Source organism: Schistocerca gregaria, chromosome 1 (assembly GCF_023897955.1).
Source record: "Schistocerca gregaria isolate iqSchGreg1 chromosome 1, iqSchGreg1.2, whole genome shotgun sequence".
Taxonomy (NCBI): Eukaryota; Metazoa; Arthropoda; class Insecta; order Orthoptera; family Acrididae; genus Schistocerca; species Schistocerca gregaria.
The window spans coordinates 250,315,928-250,330,896 of NC_064920.1; the positions used below are offsets into that span (position 1 = coordinate 250,315,928).

Consider the following 14,969-nt stretch of genomic DNA (forward strand, 5'->3'; position numbering starts at 1 on the left):
GGAAGGTTTGCAAATGTTGTTGTGGTCTTCAGTCCTGAGACTGGTTTGATGAAGCTCTCCACGCTACTCTATCCTGTGCGAGCTTCATCATCTCCCAGTACCTACTGCAACCTACATCCTTCTCAATCTGCTTAGTGTATTCATCTCTTGGTCTTCCTCTACGATTTTTACCCTCTACGCTGCCCTCCAATACTAAATTGGTGATCCCTTGATGCCTCAGAACATGTCCTACCAACCGATCCCTTCTTCTGGTCCAGTTGTGCCCCAAACTTCTCTTCTCCCCAATCCTCTTCAGTACTTCCTCATTAGTAATGTGATCTACCCATCTAATCTTCAGCATTCTTCTGTAGAACTACATTTCGAAAGCCTCTATTCTCTTCCTGTCCAAACTATTTATCGTCCATGTTTCACTTCCATACATGGCTACACTCCATACAAATACTTTCAGAAATGACTTCCTGACACTTAAATCTATACTCGATGTTAACAAATTTCTCTTCTTCAGAAAGGGAAGTTCGGCCACCAAGTGCAAGTCTTATTTCATTCAACACCACTTTGTACGACTTGCATGCTTGTAAGGGGGATGAAAAGATGGTGAGGACAACACAACACCCAGTCCCTGAGCAGAGATAACCTCCAACCCGGCTGGGAATCGAACCCGTGCTGCTTGCATGAGAGACGAGCACATTACCACCCAGCTAAGCAGGTGGACTACGTTTAAGGAAATGAGTCATCAGTCCTAGGATACTGTCTTAATGAAATCCTCCCATGGTTGCTGTTGCACGACTTTATGCATGGCCCCAATAGTTGTGGGGATACTGGGTTTTGCACTTGGAAAGAAACAAGCAGTGGTGAAGGTGCCATGTACCCTAACAACACATTTACACAAATTTTCATCAGTATACGTGTTCGTCATAAACCACATACTATGCAAACAGAAAATTTATGTACTGTGTACTGGAATAGACACAGATTCAAAATTCTCATAACACATATCCTTTTCACAAAAATGTGATACTGCTGTGAAGCAATTTTATGAAAAGGATAGTTGCAACTCACCATGTAGCAGAGATGCTGAGTTGCAGGTAGGCATAACAAAAAGACTGTCAGAAAGTGAGCTTTGGCCAACAAGGCTCACACACACACGCACACACAAACAAACAAAATGTGACCACAGTCTCTGGCAGTGGAGGCCATATGCAACAATGGTGTAAAGCTTGAAGTAACTTTATAGAATGTTTTGCAATTGCTGATTCACTCTGAATCTCATTACCAGCTTTCTTGCTTGAAAGGTAAAGATAATTAAATAGTTTATCTTTCTCAGTCCTACTGGTAAACTTTATAAATGGAAGCAATGCATTCAAGGTTGCTAACAAACCTGTGGATTTCATCTTTATCACATTTAAATGAAATGATATCATATACCACATAGCCATGATATAAAATAATTTTTTTTAGAAAATTTCAGGACGAAAAATGAAGAATTTATTCTCAGATAAATTAATGAATATGTTCACTATTGTGCCAGCAAGACTGTTGCCTATAACAAGGCCTTTCGTTTGTTGATATAATTTCTCATTAAAAGATAAGGGCCAGTTGGATAAATTCTGCAAGTGTCCTACTTCAGTATTTTGAAATTTAATCAAATTATCGAGAGTGATCTCAAGACCCACGGATCAGATAATACTTGGTGATCTCCATCTGGCACTTTAGTAACGCCCCTGATGGAGACAAGAGCATTAGATGCTGAATGTATGTGACTCGCTAAATATTCTGTTGCACTTTCCATTCAGGTTATAATTTGGCCTGGGGTGGTTATTGATGATCAGTGTAATCGGCTTATCAGGTTTATGAAATTTTATTTACACTCGGAGAGAAGTCATTTGTGGCTGTATCGCACCATCCAAATCTAGCAGTTATGGCTTTGCTGCTACAGATTCCTTTATTAACAACTTTTTATATAGAAGTAAGTTAAATAACACATGTATGTTTTCAATAAGGGTTGTCGTGCAACGGTTAGCCAAACGTCTAAGCAAAAGAGCCCATGTCCACTGTGACAGTGATGGTGTTGTGGTCTAGTGTAGGAAGCAGTAAGGTAGTTTGTATTATTTTTAACTGGTATGTTTCTCGGCTTGGCTGTATTTTGCAATGTGTGCATTTTAGTATTGTATTTTATTTTATGTTGCATTCCATAGATTTAATAATGGGGTTCTCCTGAAACGTATCATGAAATGATAATTAAAAAGAATTATTTTGCTAATCAAGCCAAGTGTGTTACTTTATAGTACAGAACATGGGGCATTTTTCATGTGGCACATTCCCTTTCTGCCATAATTGTGGCTATTTGAATTTTTGTTGTTGGTAGTAAACAGTAACTTGTGCCAGATTAAAGTTCTTCACAAATATTTGTACGTTTTTAACTGCATTTACATTAATAGCAAACACTACAATTATTCTGCAACTTGTAGGTTTTTAACGAAGCTATTGGAGTTCGTGCATGTAACAAACTTCCTTTGTGACAAATCTCTCGTAACACACCTGTTGTGAGTAACTGTCATAAAAGTGCAAGAGTTCAGTGTCATGTCATTTTTTAATGAAGAGTGAATAAATGTTTGTTTTATTGTGCATGAGTTGCTACTAAAAGTTTTCAAATTTTGGCAATGAGAGAATGCCATTTCTCTCATTACTTGACTAATGTAACTTTAATGCCGGACAGCAAGGTTACTAGTGATTGGTGACATAAATTACACCACTGTCAATAGGAAGACACTGCAGGTACTCCCAATTAGTAATGGTTCTTATTGAGTACTGTATCTGATCGTAAATTCTGTAGTAAGGCCTAAGGTTTTAGACTGTGGTTTTATTACCTGTGTTAGTACACTCTGATGTCATACTGTTAGAACTTCTTTCATATTTGTTGTTGGATTTGATAGCATCAGTGGACCGGTAACTACTGTCACGTCCAACTTGTATCACAACATTTCCAGGTTCCTTTCCCAACTAAAAATTACATTGTTGGTATTCACTCTCAGTAATTTTAATTTGTGCACGTGCTTCACCCCAGTCCTCTACAGTTACTTCTGTTATGTAGCTTTGTGCAAATACCTTCAAAGTTTTTAATGAGAGGTTGTTGGTATGAGTTTGAATGGTTTTATTTACTTGTTTCAAATCAATTTAATTAGATTTTGGTTGCAGTAGTAAAGAGGGAGACAGTATAACAGAAATACCTCATTTCTTTTAAAATACTTTTTCATGGTTTATGAAGTGTTAAGTCTGTCTCAACAATTTTTTGTAGTTCATAGTGAATCATTCTGTGTAACATATTATATAGCTTAGGAATATTGTATAAACTGTTTCTGCTTTGAGATCGTATCACTTGCAATGATATCTTGGAAGGTGTTTCCATTCTCCTTATTTAGGAAATGTGTAGTAGATGTTATGCATTGCATGCATACATTAGATACGTTACTCATATGAGCAATCACTGTTATGCCATAGTGTTTCATCTGGGCCATAACTATCACTACCAGGAGGATGTGTGAATCCCTTACTCTCAGGCTCTTGGCAGTTTGCAAAGTTAGTTTCACTGTTTGTCGCATGTAAAGATATTTGAAGCAGACAGTATTGTGTAACAGATCTTCTTGACTATAAGGTGCTTTGCCACATACTCTGATTTAAGTTGGTCATGTAATTTCCGTGAGGTGTACTGATGAAAACTACTGTGTGTGTGTGTGTGTGTGTGTGTGTGTGTGTGTGTGTGTGTGTGCGCGTGCGTGCGTGCGTGTGTGTGTGTGTGTGTGTGTGTGTGTGTGTGTGTGTGGGCGCACGCGCTGCTATGCTCCTTGCCCCATTTCCATTTTTTCTAATTATACATCTGTGTATTTTTTATACAGAAACATTGTTATACGTGCATTCCTCCTGTACCATATAATTTTTTTGCCTCTTTGAATGCACTGCATATCTAACTTCATACAGCAATAATGGGAATTTCTAGATAGAGGCGTACTTATTTTATGTATCACTTCTGTATTAGTTTACCCCTACCTTCAATGAGTTTATTCTGTTAGCATTCTGATTAGATTATCTTGGTTTCCTTGAACTTGATTACATTTGACAATTATGCATTTTTTCCCTCTATGTCTCATTGCATTTTGTGATGAATTTATTGTCATTAAACTTACTAATATGTAGATTTGTAGGAGGATAGACAAAGTCTTTTGAAAAAACCACTTGAATGTTACTTGATCTTAGTTAGGCATGCTATTATCCATCTGAGCCACATAAGTATGGCTCATAGCTACTAATTAATTCTGCCTTCTTTGCTGCATTTGTAGTACTATACTGGTAGAACACATCAGTTAATCTTTAAGAGGGGTAATGGGCAATATTTTTATAGTGATCTGTATGACTTATTATTATTTTTCAGGTGTAACCAGTGTGGCAGAACTTTCAAGAAATTAAGCTACCTCAATGTGCATATGAGAACACATACAGGCGGAAAAATATATGCGTGTTTAATATGCAACAAAAAATATGTTAATTTTTGCACACTTCGTGTAAGTTAATATGTATATTACTGTGTTTTACTATAACCTTCAAGTCTTCATTTCACAATATTCAAATATTGACCAAATATAATTAGTCATTCTTTCACTAACTTGATATAATGAAGAAAATTTACTTCAGATGTTTCTAATTCAAGCCTCCATATTCTTACTAACATTTTCATTATCATTCAGGGCCATATGAAAAGCCACACAAAAGGAGCTGAGCTTATGTGCCAAGTATGTAACTACCGCTTTCCAGATTATACAACACTTTGCCAGCACATGATGGAACATACAGAGGAGAGGTAAGTCAGTGTCCACATGAATTACTGAGCTGTCATAATTAATGCATTACTTCAGTGATTTACTACAATTTGAATTGTTGTGTTATAACTTCTTTCACTTTATAAAAAAAGTAACAGCACATCACTTACAAAAAGCGTTAGCTATTAAGCTGAAAATGAAAGGAACATAAGGGGAAGCTCAAGATGGCAAAGTATTTTGGAAAAAAATAGTATTCGCATGGATCAGGCGAACCATGAGCGATTCATGTTACTCTAGTTTCAAGGCAGAGAATCGCATAGCGGAAAGAATACAGAAAAGTAGTCAGAAGGTCATTGGAGCCAGTCCCTATGTGAAAACTTTTTTCTTACTTTCAGTTTTTATGTCATGCTGCAAATAAATCAAAAGCAAGCTCAGCACATTGTATTTATTAATATTTTTGTAAGCGGCATTAAAGGAAAAGAGGGAAAAACTTGGGATTGTAAATAAGTTACCAGGAAGGAAAGACAAACCATATTTGAGAATTTTGAATGTAAAATTAGATACTTTTATTACTTTACAGCTTGCACAAAAGTTCCCTGTCATAGAACAGTTTGGCAGCAAACCACACGTAATGTATCGTTTCACCAGATATTCGTAAGTGTATCTGGTGGTGTACAATGGCATTAATTTTGATACTGTCTTCTCAGTATATGGTTTCTTTTTCTCTGAGATAACAGCAGTTTTGAAGCTTTTTGAACAAATTCTTTACCTGTCGATAAAAATAGGCATCACAAGTTTGCACTAGCGGAGTGAAGTTCGAGGAGAGTCACTTTCATGCTGCATGAAGGAAATCCATTTAATCGTTAATAATTTTGTCATATAATTGTGCATTCGTTTGTTCCTGCCAAGAATTAACACACTAAATTTGTTCTCCTACATGCTTTCATCACGTTAGTCAAACAATTTTTGTATGAGGCTGTGATAAGCTTCCCAGGCTTTTGAAGAAGTAATTATATTTTGCCGCTTACTCACAGACTGCTTTTTGAATCCTCAGTCCAATATTGTTCTTTGGTTTTTATGGAAAAATTAGTAAGTACAGTATATTCTGCATCATTTCAGTTCATTTGCATAATAAGTAACGTAAAAATTGAAAATAAAATTAGAGTTCCTGCATAGATACACAATCCCTCAACCTTCAGATTACCGTTCTGCACTCTTTCCTTTGTGCCAACCACTGCCACAAAAGCTGTGCTAACATAAATGGCTCATGCCTCGCCTGACCGGTGCCGAAAATGTTACTTTATCCAAATGCTTGGCCAAGGAGCTCCCACTTCTATCAGTATCATCTGCATCTACGTACACACGCCACAGACTACTGTATGGTGCATGGCTGAGGCCACCTTCTGCCATTAATATTCAGTTCTTTTTCTGTTCTACTCGCAAATAGAGCCATCGAAAAATGACCGTCCACATGCCTCCGTATGAGCCCTAATTTCTCTTTATCTTCTTGGTGCTTCTGCTAAATGTTTGTTGGTGGCAGTAGAATTGTTCTGTAGTCAGCTTCAAATGCCAGTTCTCTAATTTTTGTCAATGGTGTTCCTCAAAAAGATCACCGCCTTCCCTTCAGGAATTCCCATTTGAGTTTCCGAAGCATCACAATCCTTGTTTGATGATCGAACCTGTTGGTTACAAATCTAGGTGCCCTCCTCAGAATTGTTTCAATGACTTCATTTAATCCAGCCTCGAGCCGTACTCAGGAATGTGTCGCACTAGTGTCGTATACCTGGTCTTCTTGACAGATGTCCGTATCTACATATACCTGGTCGTCTTGACAAATGTCCGTATCTACATCTACATGGATACTCTGCAAATCGCACTTAAGTGCCTGACAGAAGGTTCATCAAACCACCTTCATAGTAATTGTCTATTATTTAATCTCGAACAGCATGCAGAAAAAACAAACACCTATATCTTTCCATGCAAGCTCTGATTTCCTATATTTTATAATGATCATCGTTTCTCCGTGTGTAGGTCAGCATCACTAAAACATTTTTACATTCAGTGGAGAAAGTTGGTGATAGAAATTTCTTGAGAAGGTTTCTCCATAATAAAAAACGCCTTTGTTTTAATGACATCCACCCCAGATCCTGTATCGCGTTAGTGACACAATCTCTCCTATTTCTCGATAATACAAAATGTGCTCCCTTTCTTTGAACTTTCTTGCTGTACTCCATTAATCCTGTCTGGTAAGCATCCCACACCATGCAGCAGTACTCCAAAAGAAATTGGACAAGCGTAGTGTAGGCAGTCTTATTAGCAGATCTGTTGCGTCATCTAAGTGTTCTGCCAATAAAACACAGTCATTGGTTCGCCTTTGCCATAACATTTTATTTGTGTTCTTTCCCATCTTTGTTCGTAGTTAAACTATCATGGACCCTCTCTACTACGCTGCAAAAGTTATCTCCATAAAGACACCTTTAAAGTGTGGCTAATGGCTGTATTGTACTTCGTAGAGCTGGCCATGATGTCCTCATTCGTTCATGATGTCCTCCTTCGTTGATGCTGCTGAATCTATGTTGTCTAGGCGATGATTGCTTTGCTGCTCTGGGTGCAAGAAAATCATGATGCAGGATTCCACAACAAAAAAAAAAAATTGCCAGAACTTGAATACAACTACACTCAACTGCGCCAGAGCTCAAGTGGCCTAAAATGTATTGCTCAACGAAGATCACAGCCACAGAGACAAAGAACATAAAATTTCAATGTCAATTATTGATCATAACACCTATCCTAATATCATTTTCAACAAATACTTTTTAACACAACTTTAATGAGTGTATAATATGACAAAATGAGGTCTATTTGTCAGTTCCATTATAAAACAATGTAAAATCCAAAATAGAATGTAACAATAAGTTGTTCATAATTGTAATTCCTACGTATTTAGTTTCATTTATGGCCTTTAGATTTGACTGATTTATCATGTTACTGAACTTTAATGTATTCCTTTCAGCACTCATATGGATGGCCTCATACTTCTCATTATTTAGGGTCATTTGTCAATTTTCACACCATGCAGGTATCTTTTGTAAATGGTTTTGCTATTTGTTTTGATCCTCTGATAACTTAACTAGATGATAAATGACAGCATCATCTGGAAACAAGCTAAGATGACTGCTCAGTTTATCTTCTAAATCATTTATCTGTGTAAGGAACAGCAGAAAGCTTATAACACTACCTTGGGGATTCCAGAAATCACTTCTGTTTTACTTGATGACTTTACGTCAGTTACTACAAACTGTGAAATTTATAACAGGATACAATGAATCCAGTCAAATGACTTAGACAATATTCCATAAGCTCGCAATTTGATTACAAACCGTTTACAAGGAACAGTGTCAAAAGCCTTCAGGGAATCTAGAAGTATGGAATCCCTTGTGAAGAGCACTCAGTACTTCATGTGACTAAAGAGCTAGCTATGTTGTCTCCAGTCAAATGAATGGCTACCGCCATACTGGGGCGACGATCAGTGTTAACCACACTATGGTGGAACACACGGCTGAGCAAAAAAAGCTGGTATTTAATGGCTGCTTTGCATTCTCCCCTCTCAAGACACTCCACTGTGTTATTGTGCACCACACACATCATCCCCTGACTATGCCACAGTGTGGTCACAATCCTATCCTGTGTGCATGCTACCTCTCCCTCCTAGTCATCATCTACCCTTTCCTCCAACCATCCTCCCAATCCATGCCTCATTCCTAACATTGTCCACTCCACCCAATACAACCCTTCACACCAGTAAACCCACATGCCAGTACAAATGTCATCAGATGGGACAATGTAGTCATACAGGTGATGTTAGTTTTGGAGGAGGATTTTTCAAAAAACTTGGCAGTCCTTTTATGTGCCTATTGACTACTTCACGCATCAGCTGTATGGTGAATTGTTACCTTCTCTTCTTCCACTATACAAGGGTTGGAACTTTAATAGTGGCAACTATTTTACAGTTAGTACATAATAGATATGTGTTTCATAGTTTTACTGACCTTCAAAGTAGTCACCAGCATTGTGTATAACCCGTTGCCAGCAATGTGGAAGTCATAGGATACTCTTAGTAGTGCCAATTGTGTTGACAGTTCGAGCGGCGCGGTCTATTGCTCGACAAATTTGTAGCAGTTCTGAAGTGAATGCCGTGAAGTGTTTCCTTCAGTTTAGAAATTTAGTTGAATTCAAATAGGCTTAAGTCAGGGGGGTATGGCACTTAGCAGCCTCATCAGTCAAACAAATCAGTAACAGCTGGCACTGTACGTGCTTGAGCATTGTCCTGCAAAATGATCAGGTGCTGCAGAAAGTGTCATCACTTCGGTCTCTAAGCTGGTCGTAGGTTGTGTTTCAAAAACGAACTGCATAGAGACAGAAGTGATGACACTACCTGCAGGATCTGACTATCATTTCTGTAGTAGTTATTATTGCTGACATAAAAGAAGCACAAAAGGAATGATGTTCCACATTTGTAAGATATGTACAGTTCCTTACGTAATCACAAAAGAAAAGGTTGATTTGAGTAGTGTCAAGAAAGTCACAGCAGATGGTTGAGTCACATCTCATACTGAATAAGAAATTTTCCAATCATAATAACTTGCAAAAACCTTCAGTACCAATGGGAGAAGCACCTCTCTGCTGTAGGAGTCGAAGATAATAAAGCAAGCACAAAATGTCAGAAGCTGAATTTAACAGTGTCTACAGATGATGAGAAAATTATAATTAAGCCGCTGCTTGTACAACTGGCCTTCTATTAAGACAGTGTCTTGTTAATTTTCTGAAAACACTCAATGCATTGTATACGATTGCTATAACCAACAAAAGTAAGCCAACGGTTCTAAATTCAAATTGTGTGCAGTCATGCGTTCCTACTATTACTGTTGGTTTGATGTTCATATTTTCTTATGTATAAAGATTACTCTGTTATCTTCATATAGTTAATTTAGTTAATTTTTGTAGGCCTTTTCAGTGCAGTGTCTGCGACATGCAATTTCATTCTGCTGCACATATGCGCCGGCATTTAAGAACGCACACAGCAAGTGAAAGAGCAGGCCGGGGAAATGGAGAACGTGTTCTAAGAGGTCGACAGAGAGCATCAGTTATTCGCTTAAGTGCTGAAGAAACTCAGGTCCTGGCACAGCGACCACTGGAACAGGCTGGTTCAGTGTCGGAGAGAGTGCTAATAGCATCAGCTGCTGAAAGGGATCGAATTAGTGAAATAAAGGTAATATTTAAACTTAAAATTTAAATGGTAAATTTATATTTAACACTCTGATGAAACTAAGAAACATATGACCTTATCCTTTTGATTACAATTTGCTAGCTGTGAATTAAGAAATAATAACTCTTCAGATTGTTGCCTGATCAGAACTGTCAAAGTTTCATCTTAAAATTTATTTTATGTAATTGAATGTTTGGCTTTTTTTTTTTTTTTTTCCCCTCCAAGTTTAACTGTTTGGTGTAGGCCAAATCATGAAGATGTAATAATTTTTGCTGTTTTTAGATATGGAGAACTGAATTGTCATATAGAATGACAACTTTGTAATCACCTCACATTTCAAAAATCTTGTTACTTGCTTACCAGTGGTTCTCTCTAAACAAAACAAAAAGTAGCAATTTAAAGAGAAAAGAAAGATAGAAAAAATTGATGTGTGATGGAAAATATTGATGTGTGATAGACATCAGCAACTTCATTGTCCCATAAGAAAGATGACAGATAAATCAGCGGTTGGAATAAGGATTTTATTTATCTACTAGTATTGAAATATAAAGAAAAAAATTGGGAGCCAATCTGAATCTCAATGAAAGTGAACTGGTTCAAAAAAATTGCAACAGAGCAGAATAAAGGGGGGTGATAACAATGTGACGCGACTAACAAATCATTAACTTGTTGTAGTAATGTTCATTTTAGTGTGTTTGTACCTGATACTGTATAGCATTGCCGTCTCTGTTTTGAAGTAAATCTCAAGTTTAACTTTCAAATCTAATAATAGGGAAATTTGAAATTACGTTAATGATAGATTGAAAATCCTATGGTTGGCAGCAATACTATAAAAACACATTATCCAGAAAGGTTATTGGACTTTGAAAAATAAATATCATTGCAGGTTCTTATGAGTGTCACAAGTAAGTGTAAATGACACACAGAATGACTTGTAAAAAGATTATGAACCAAACGAAAGTCTCCTTATTTAAATAGTTTACTTTCTTATACTTTTAATTGAAAGGGTTGTTAAATAACATGGTATACACAGAAAATATTATTTAACAATACGAGAAAAGGAAAGTTGCTACTCACCATATAGCGGAAGTGCTGAGTCGCGATAGGCACAATAAAAAGATTCACACAATCGTAGCTTTCGGCCATTAAGTCTTTTGTCAGCAGTACACACACACACACACACACACACACACACACACACACACACACACACACACACACACACACACACAAAGTGCAGCTTGCATACACATCTGCTGTCTCAGAGAGCTGAAACTACACTGCTTTCTGAGACTGCAGATGTGTGTGCAAGTTGCACTTTCGTGTGTGTGTGTGTGTGTGTGTGTGTGTGTGTGTGTGTGTGTCTCTGTCTGTCTACTGCTGACAAAGGCCTTAATGGCCGAAAGCTATGATTGTGTGAATCTTTTTATTGTGCCTATCGCGACTCAGCATCTCCGCTATATGGTGAGTAGCAACTTTCCTTCTCTCATATTGTTACATTCCATCTTGGATTTTCCATTGTTTGAAAATATTATTTAGATTTAAAAAATATATAAAACTGGTTTTACGACACGTATGTGATTGGTACAGCACAGTGACAATCCCGTATTTGTAATGATAACAGAGGTAATAGCATAAGATAACAAGTGCGAGTAAGATAGCAAGAGTGCAATACAAGAGAGACCAGAACCCAAGAGCAAGAGACAAGAGAGCTTTTCACACTAGTACAAGTCTTTATATAGTATTTTAACATTATTAAGTTTGTTTATTTATCTTGGTAATATTTACAAAGTTCATACGCTGTTGCATTACATAGAATAAAATTAAATATTATTTCTCTGAAGCATACTAGATGCTGTCACTTAATAATTGTTTCTCTTGGTATGGGGTGAAATAGTTTAAGGTTGGCTGTGATGATGACACAAGTGTTGAATATTATGATGTTATATTGCCAACAACAAGGGCAAAGGGGTAGAATTGGGAAGGTAATCAACAGCAGCCCACTTTACAGCAAATTCAATGCTGCTGTGTATAAAATATTAAGGGGAAAGTTAGTTGTTGCAGACAACCATTTTCATACTTCTTGTTGAAGTGATACCTTCTACGCAATCAATGTTTTAGCCTTCGTTATTTAATCTTGGCTATCTCACATTAATATATTGGAAAATGGCAAGTTGGAAAATTCTGAAATCAGAATGAGGGATATTTTACTTGTCATTTGTATAAAAGAAAATGTGATGCGAGTAACAAATCATTAACTTGTTGTAGGAATGTTCATTTTAGTGTGTTTACACCTGATACTGTATAGCATTACCGCCTCTGTACCAGAATGAAGAATATTTTACTTGTAACTTGTATCAAAGAAAAGTCTAAAATTTGGAGACCAGTTAAGGCTGCGCATAATGAATGAGTCATAGTCACCCCCCGATTAATGTAAAAAACTTGAAATACCTGATGAGAACAATTGTTCAAGATACTGTGAGGACATGACAAAAAGAGACAAGAGGAAAGGTGAAAAGGACAGAATTGGTAAAGATGGCACATAGTAAACCAACAAGGTTATTTTGTCCCAAGGTAGAGAGTATAACTAATTTTGGATAATTCCAATTTAAAACACTGAGAGAAGGGCAGTTAGGAAGGGTGAGGAGCTAAATGTGGATCAGAACAGTGATGTCAGTTTTGTAGTGCCTTCGTACTGAAAATACACTGAAGTGCCAAAGAAACTGATATAGACATGGGTATTCAAATGCAGAGATACATAAACTGGTGGAATAAAGTCGGCAATGCCTACATAAGACAACAAGTGTCTGGTGCAGTTGTTAGATCGGTTACTGCTGCTAAAATGGCAGGTTATCAAGATTTAAGGGAGTTTAAATGTGGTGTTAGAGTCAACACACAAGCAATGGGACACAGCTTCTCTGAGGTAGCGAGGAGGTGGGGATTTTCTCGTGCTACAATTTCATGAGTGTATTTTGAATATCAGGAACCCAGTAAAACATCAAATCTCTGATATCGCTGCAGTCAGGAAAAGATCCTGCAAGAACGAGACCAACAACAACAGAAGAGAATAGTTCAGCACGAAAAAAGTGCAACCTTTCCACAAGTTGCTGCAGATTTCAATGCTGGACCATCAACAAGTGTCAGCGTGCGACCCATTCAATGAAATATCACCGATATGGACATTCAGAGCCGAAGGCCCACTCGTGTACACTGGATGACTGCATGGCACAAAGCTTTACACCTTGGCTGGGTCTATCAACACCGACATTGGACTGTTGATGACTGGAAACATGTTGCCTGGTAGAATGAGTCTCATTTAAAATTTTATCAAGCGGACGGACATGTAGGGGTATGGTGACAACCTCATGTATCCATGGACCCCAGCAGGGGACTGTTCAAACTGGTGGAGGCTGTGTAAAGGTGTGGGCTGTGTGCAGATGGAGTGATACGGGACTGCTGTTACGTCTAGATACGACTCTGACAGGTGAAATGTACAAAAGCATCCTGTCTGATCACCTGCATCCATTCATGTCCATTGTGCATTCTAATAGACTTGCGCAATTTCAGCAGGACAATGTGCACCCCACACATCCAGAATTGCTTCAGGAACACTCTTCCGAGTCTAAACACTTCTGCTGGCCACCAAACTCCCCAGACGTAAACATTATTGAGCATATCTGGGATGCCTTGCAATGTGTTGTTCAGAAGAGATCTCCACCCCCTCATACTCTTGTGGATTTATGGAGATCCGTGCAGGATTCATGGTGTCAGTTCACTCTCGTGCGACTTCACCCATTATTAGTCAAACCCATTCCACGTCTTGTTGCGGCACTTCTGCGTGCTTGCGGGGGCCCTATACAATATTAGGCAGGTGTTCCAGTCTTTTTGGCTCTGCAGTAGAGAACCTGGCTGCTGTGCATCAAAATGTTGATTAATTCAAAAATACTTTCACTGGCTTTAAAACTTAATGTGCATGTATACAATCATGATAGACATTTCAGTTCTCACTGGGTAATAATGTTTGTTTTTGCTTCCAAATTTGAGCATTTCGCATGTCTGACTGAACATGACCTAGAGCAGGGGTTCTCATACTTTTTTCATCATACTCCCATTCTGAAATATAAATAAATTAATTTAACCCCCCCCCCCCCCCTCTCTCTCTCTCTCTCTCCCTCTCCTTTCCTTCCTCAGCACTTCTAATACTTGAAACAAAAATGACCTGTGAAATCTATTTACTTCTGTCCAATTATTGCAACTATGATGATGATGATGATGATGATGATGATGATGAGTATAATTTGAGCACATCAAAGGTAAACTTCTATTTTAATTATCATAAATTTGTGTTATTGAAATATGGTACAAGATGACAAATACAATTAGGCTAGAAATAACCACAGCAATGAGTGCAGTTATTGGAATTGAGCAAATATATGTGCTTTCCTACTTTCTTTACAAGTTCATTAGTTTGTTGAAATTTAACTGTTTCCATCTGCAATGCTTTCAATTAATTTAGAATGTTTTAATACTTGATGTGCAAATAGCGATAGAACAATATTCAGCATTTAAATGCCAATTTGAAAACTGTTATATTCAAACTGATCATTCAAAATGGAAATAAATAATAGCAAAAATGCACACTGTTAAAATTTGAATTTTTTTGACATCTGTACATTTATTGTGCTGTGTGTGCTTCTTCATAAGAAGGCAGATCCGTTTGTGGTTGAATCTTTGAAACAGTGACTCACAGATACCCTCCCAGCTGCAGTTCAGACCATTGTTTCGTCTTGATTAATGCCAGTAATTTGATGCAAAGTGTAATAATATGTCTGCTGCTCTTCTTGCTAAGGGGGATAGTCATTCCGAGTCTGCACCCAAATTTTTCCACGAGA

At 37.5% G+C, this 14,969-nt stretch overlaps 1 protein-coding gene across 2 annotated transcripts in view; it reads left to right on the plus strand.

The window, feature by feature from the left end:
- Positions 1-14,969, plus strand: part of LOC126339177 (zinc finger protein 236-like) — a 216,534-nt gene that overhangs the window by 181,419 nt on the left and 20,146 nt on the right. For both annotated transcript variants that reach the window (XM_050001610.1, XM_050001609.1), the window contains exons 22-24: positions 4,427-4,556; positions 4,740-4,852; positions 9,816-10,080. In XM_050001610.1, coding sequence (XP_049857567.1) covers positions 4,427-4,556; positions 4,740-4,852; positions 9,816-10,080 — 508 coding nt within the window. The remainder of the gene's footprint in view (positions 1-4,426; positions 4,557-4,739; positions 4,853-9,815; positions 10,081-14,969) is intronic.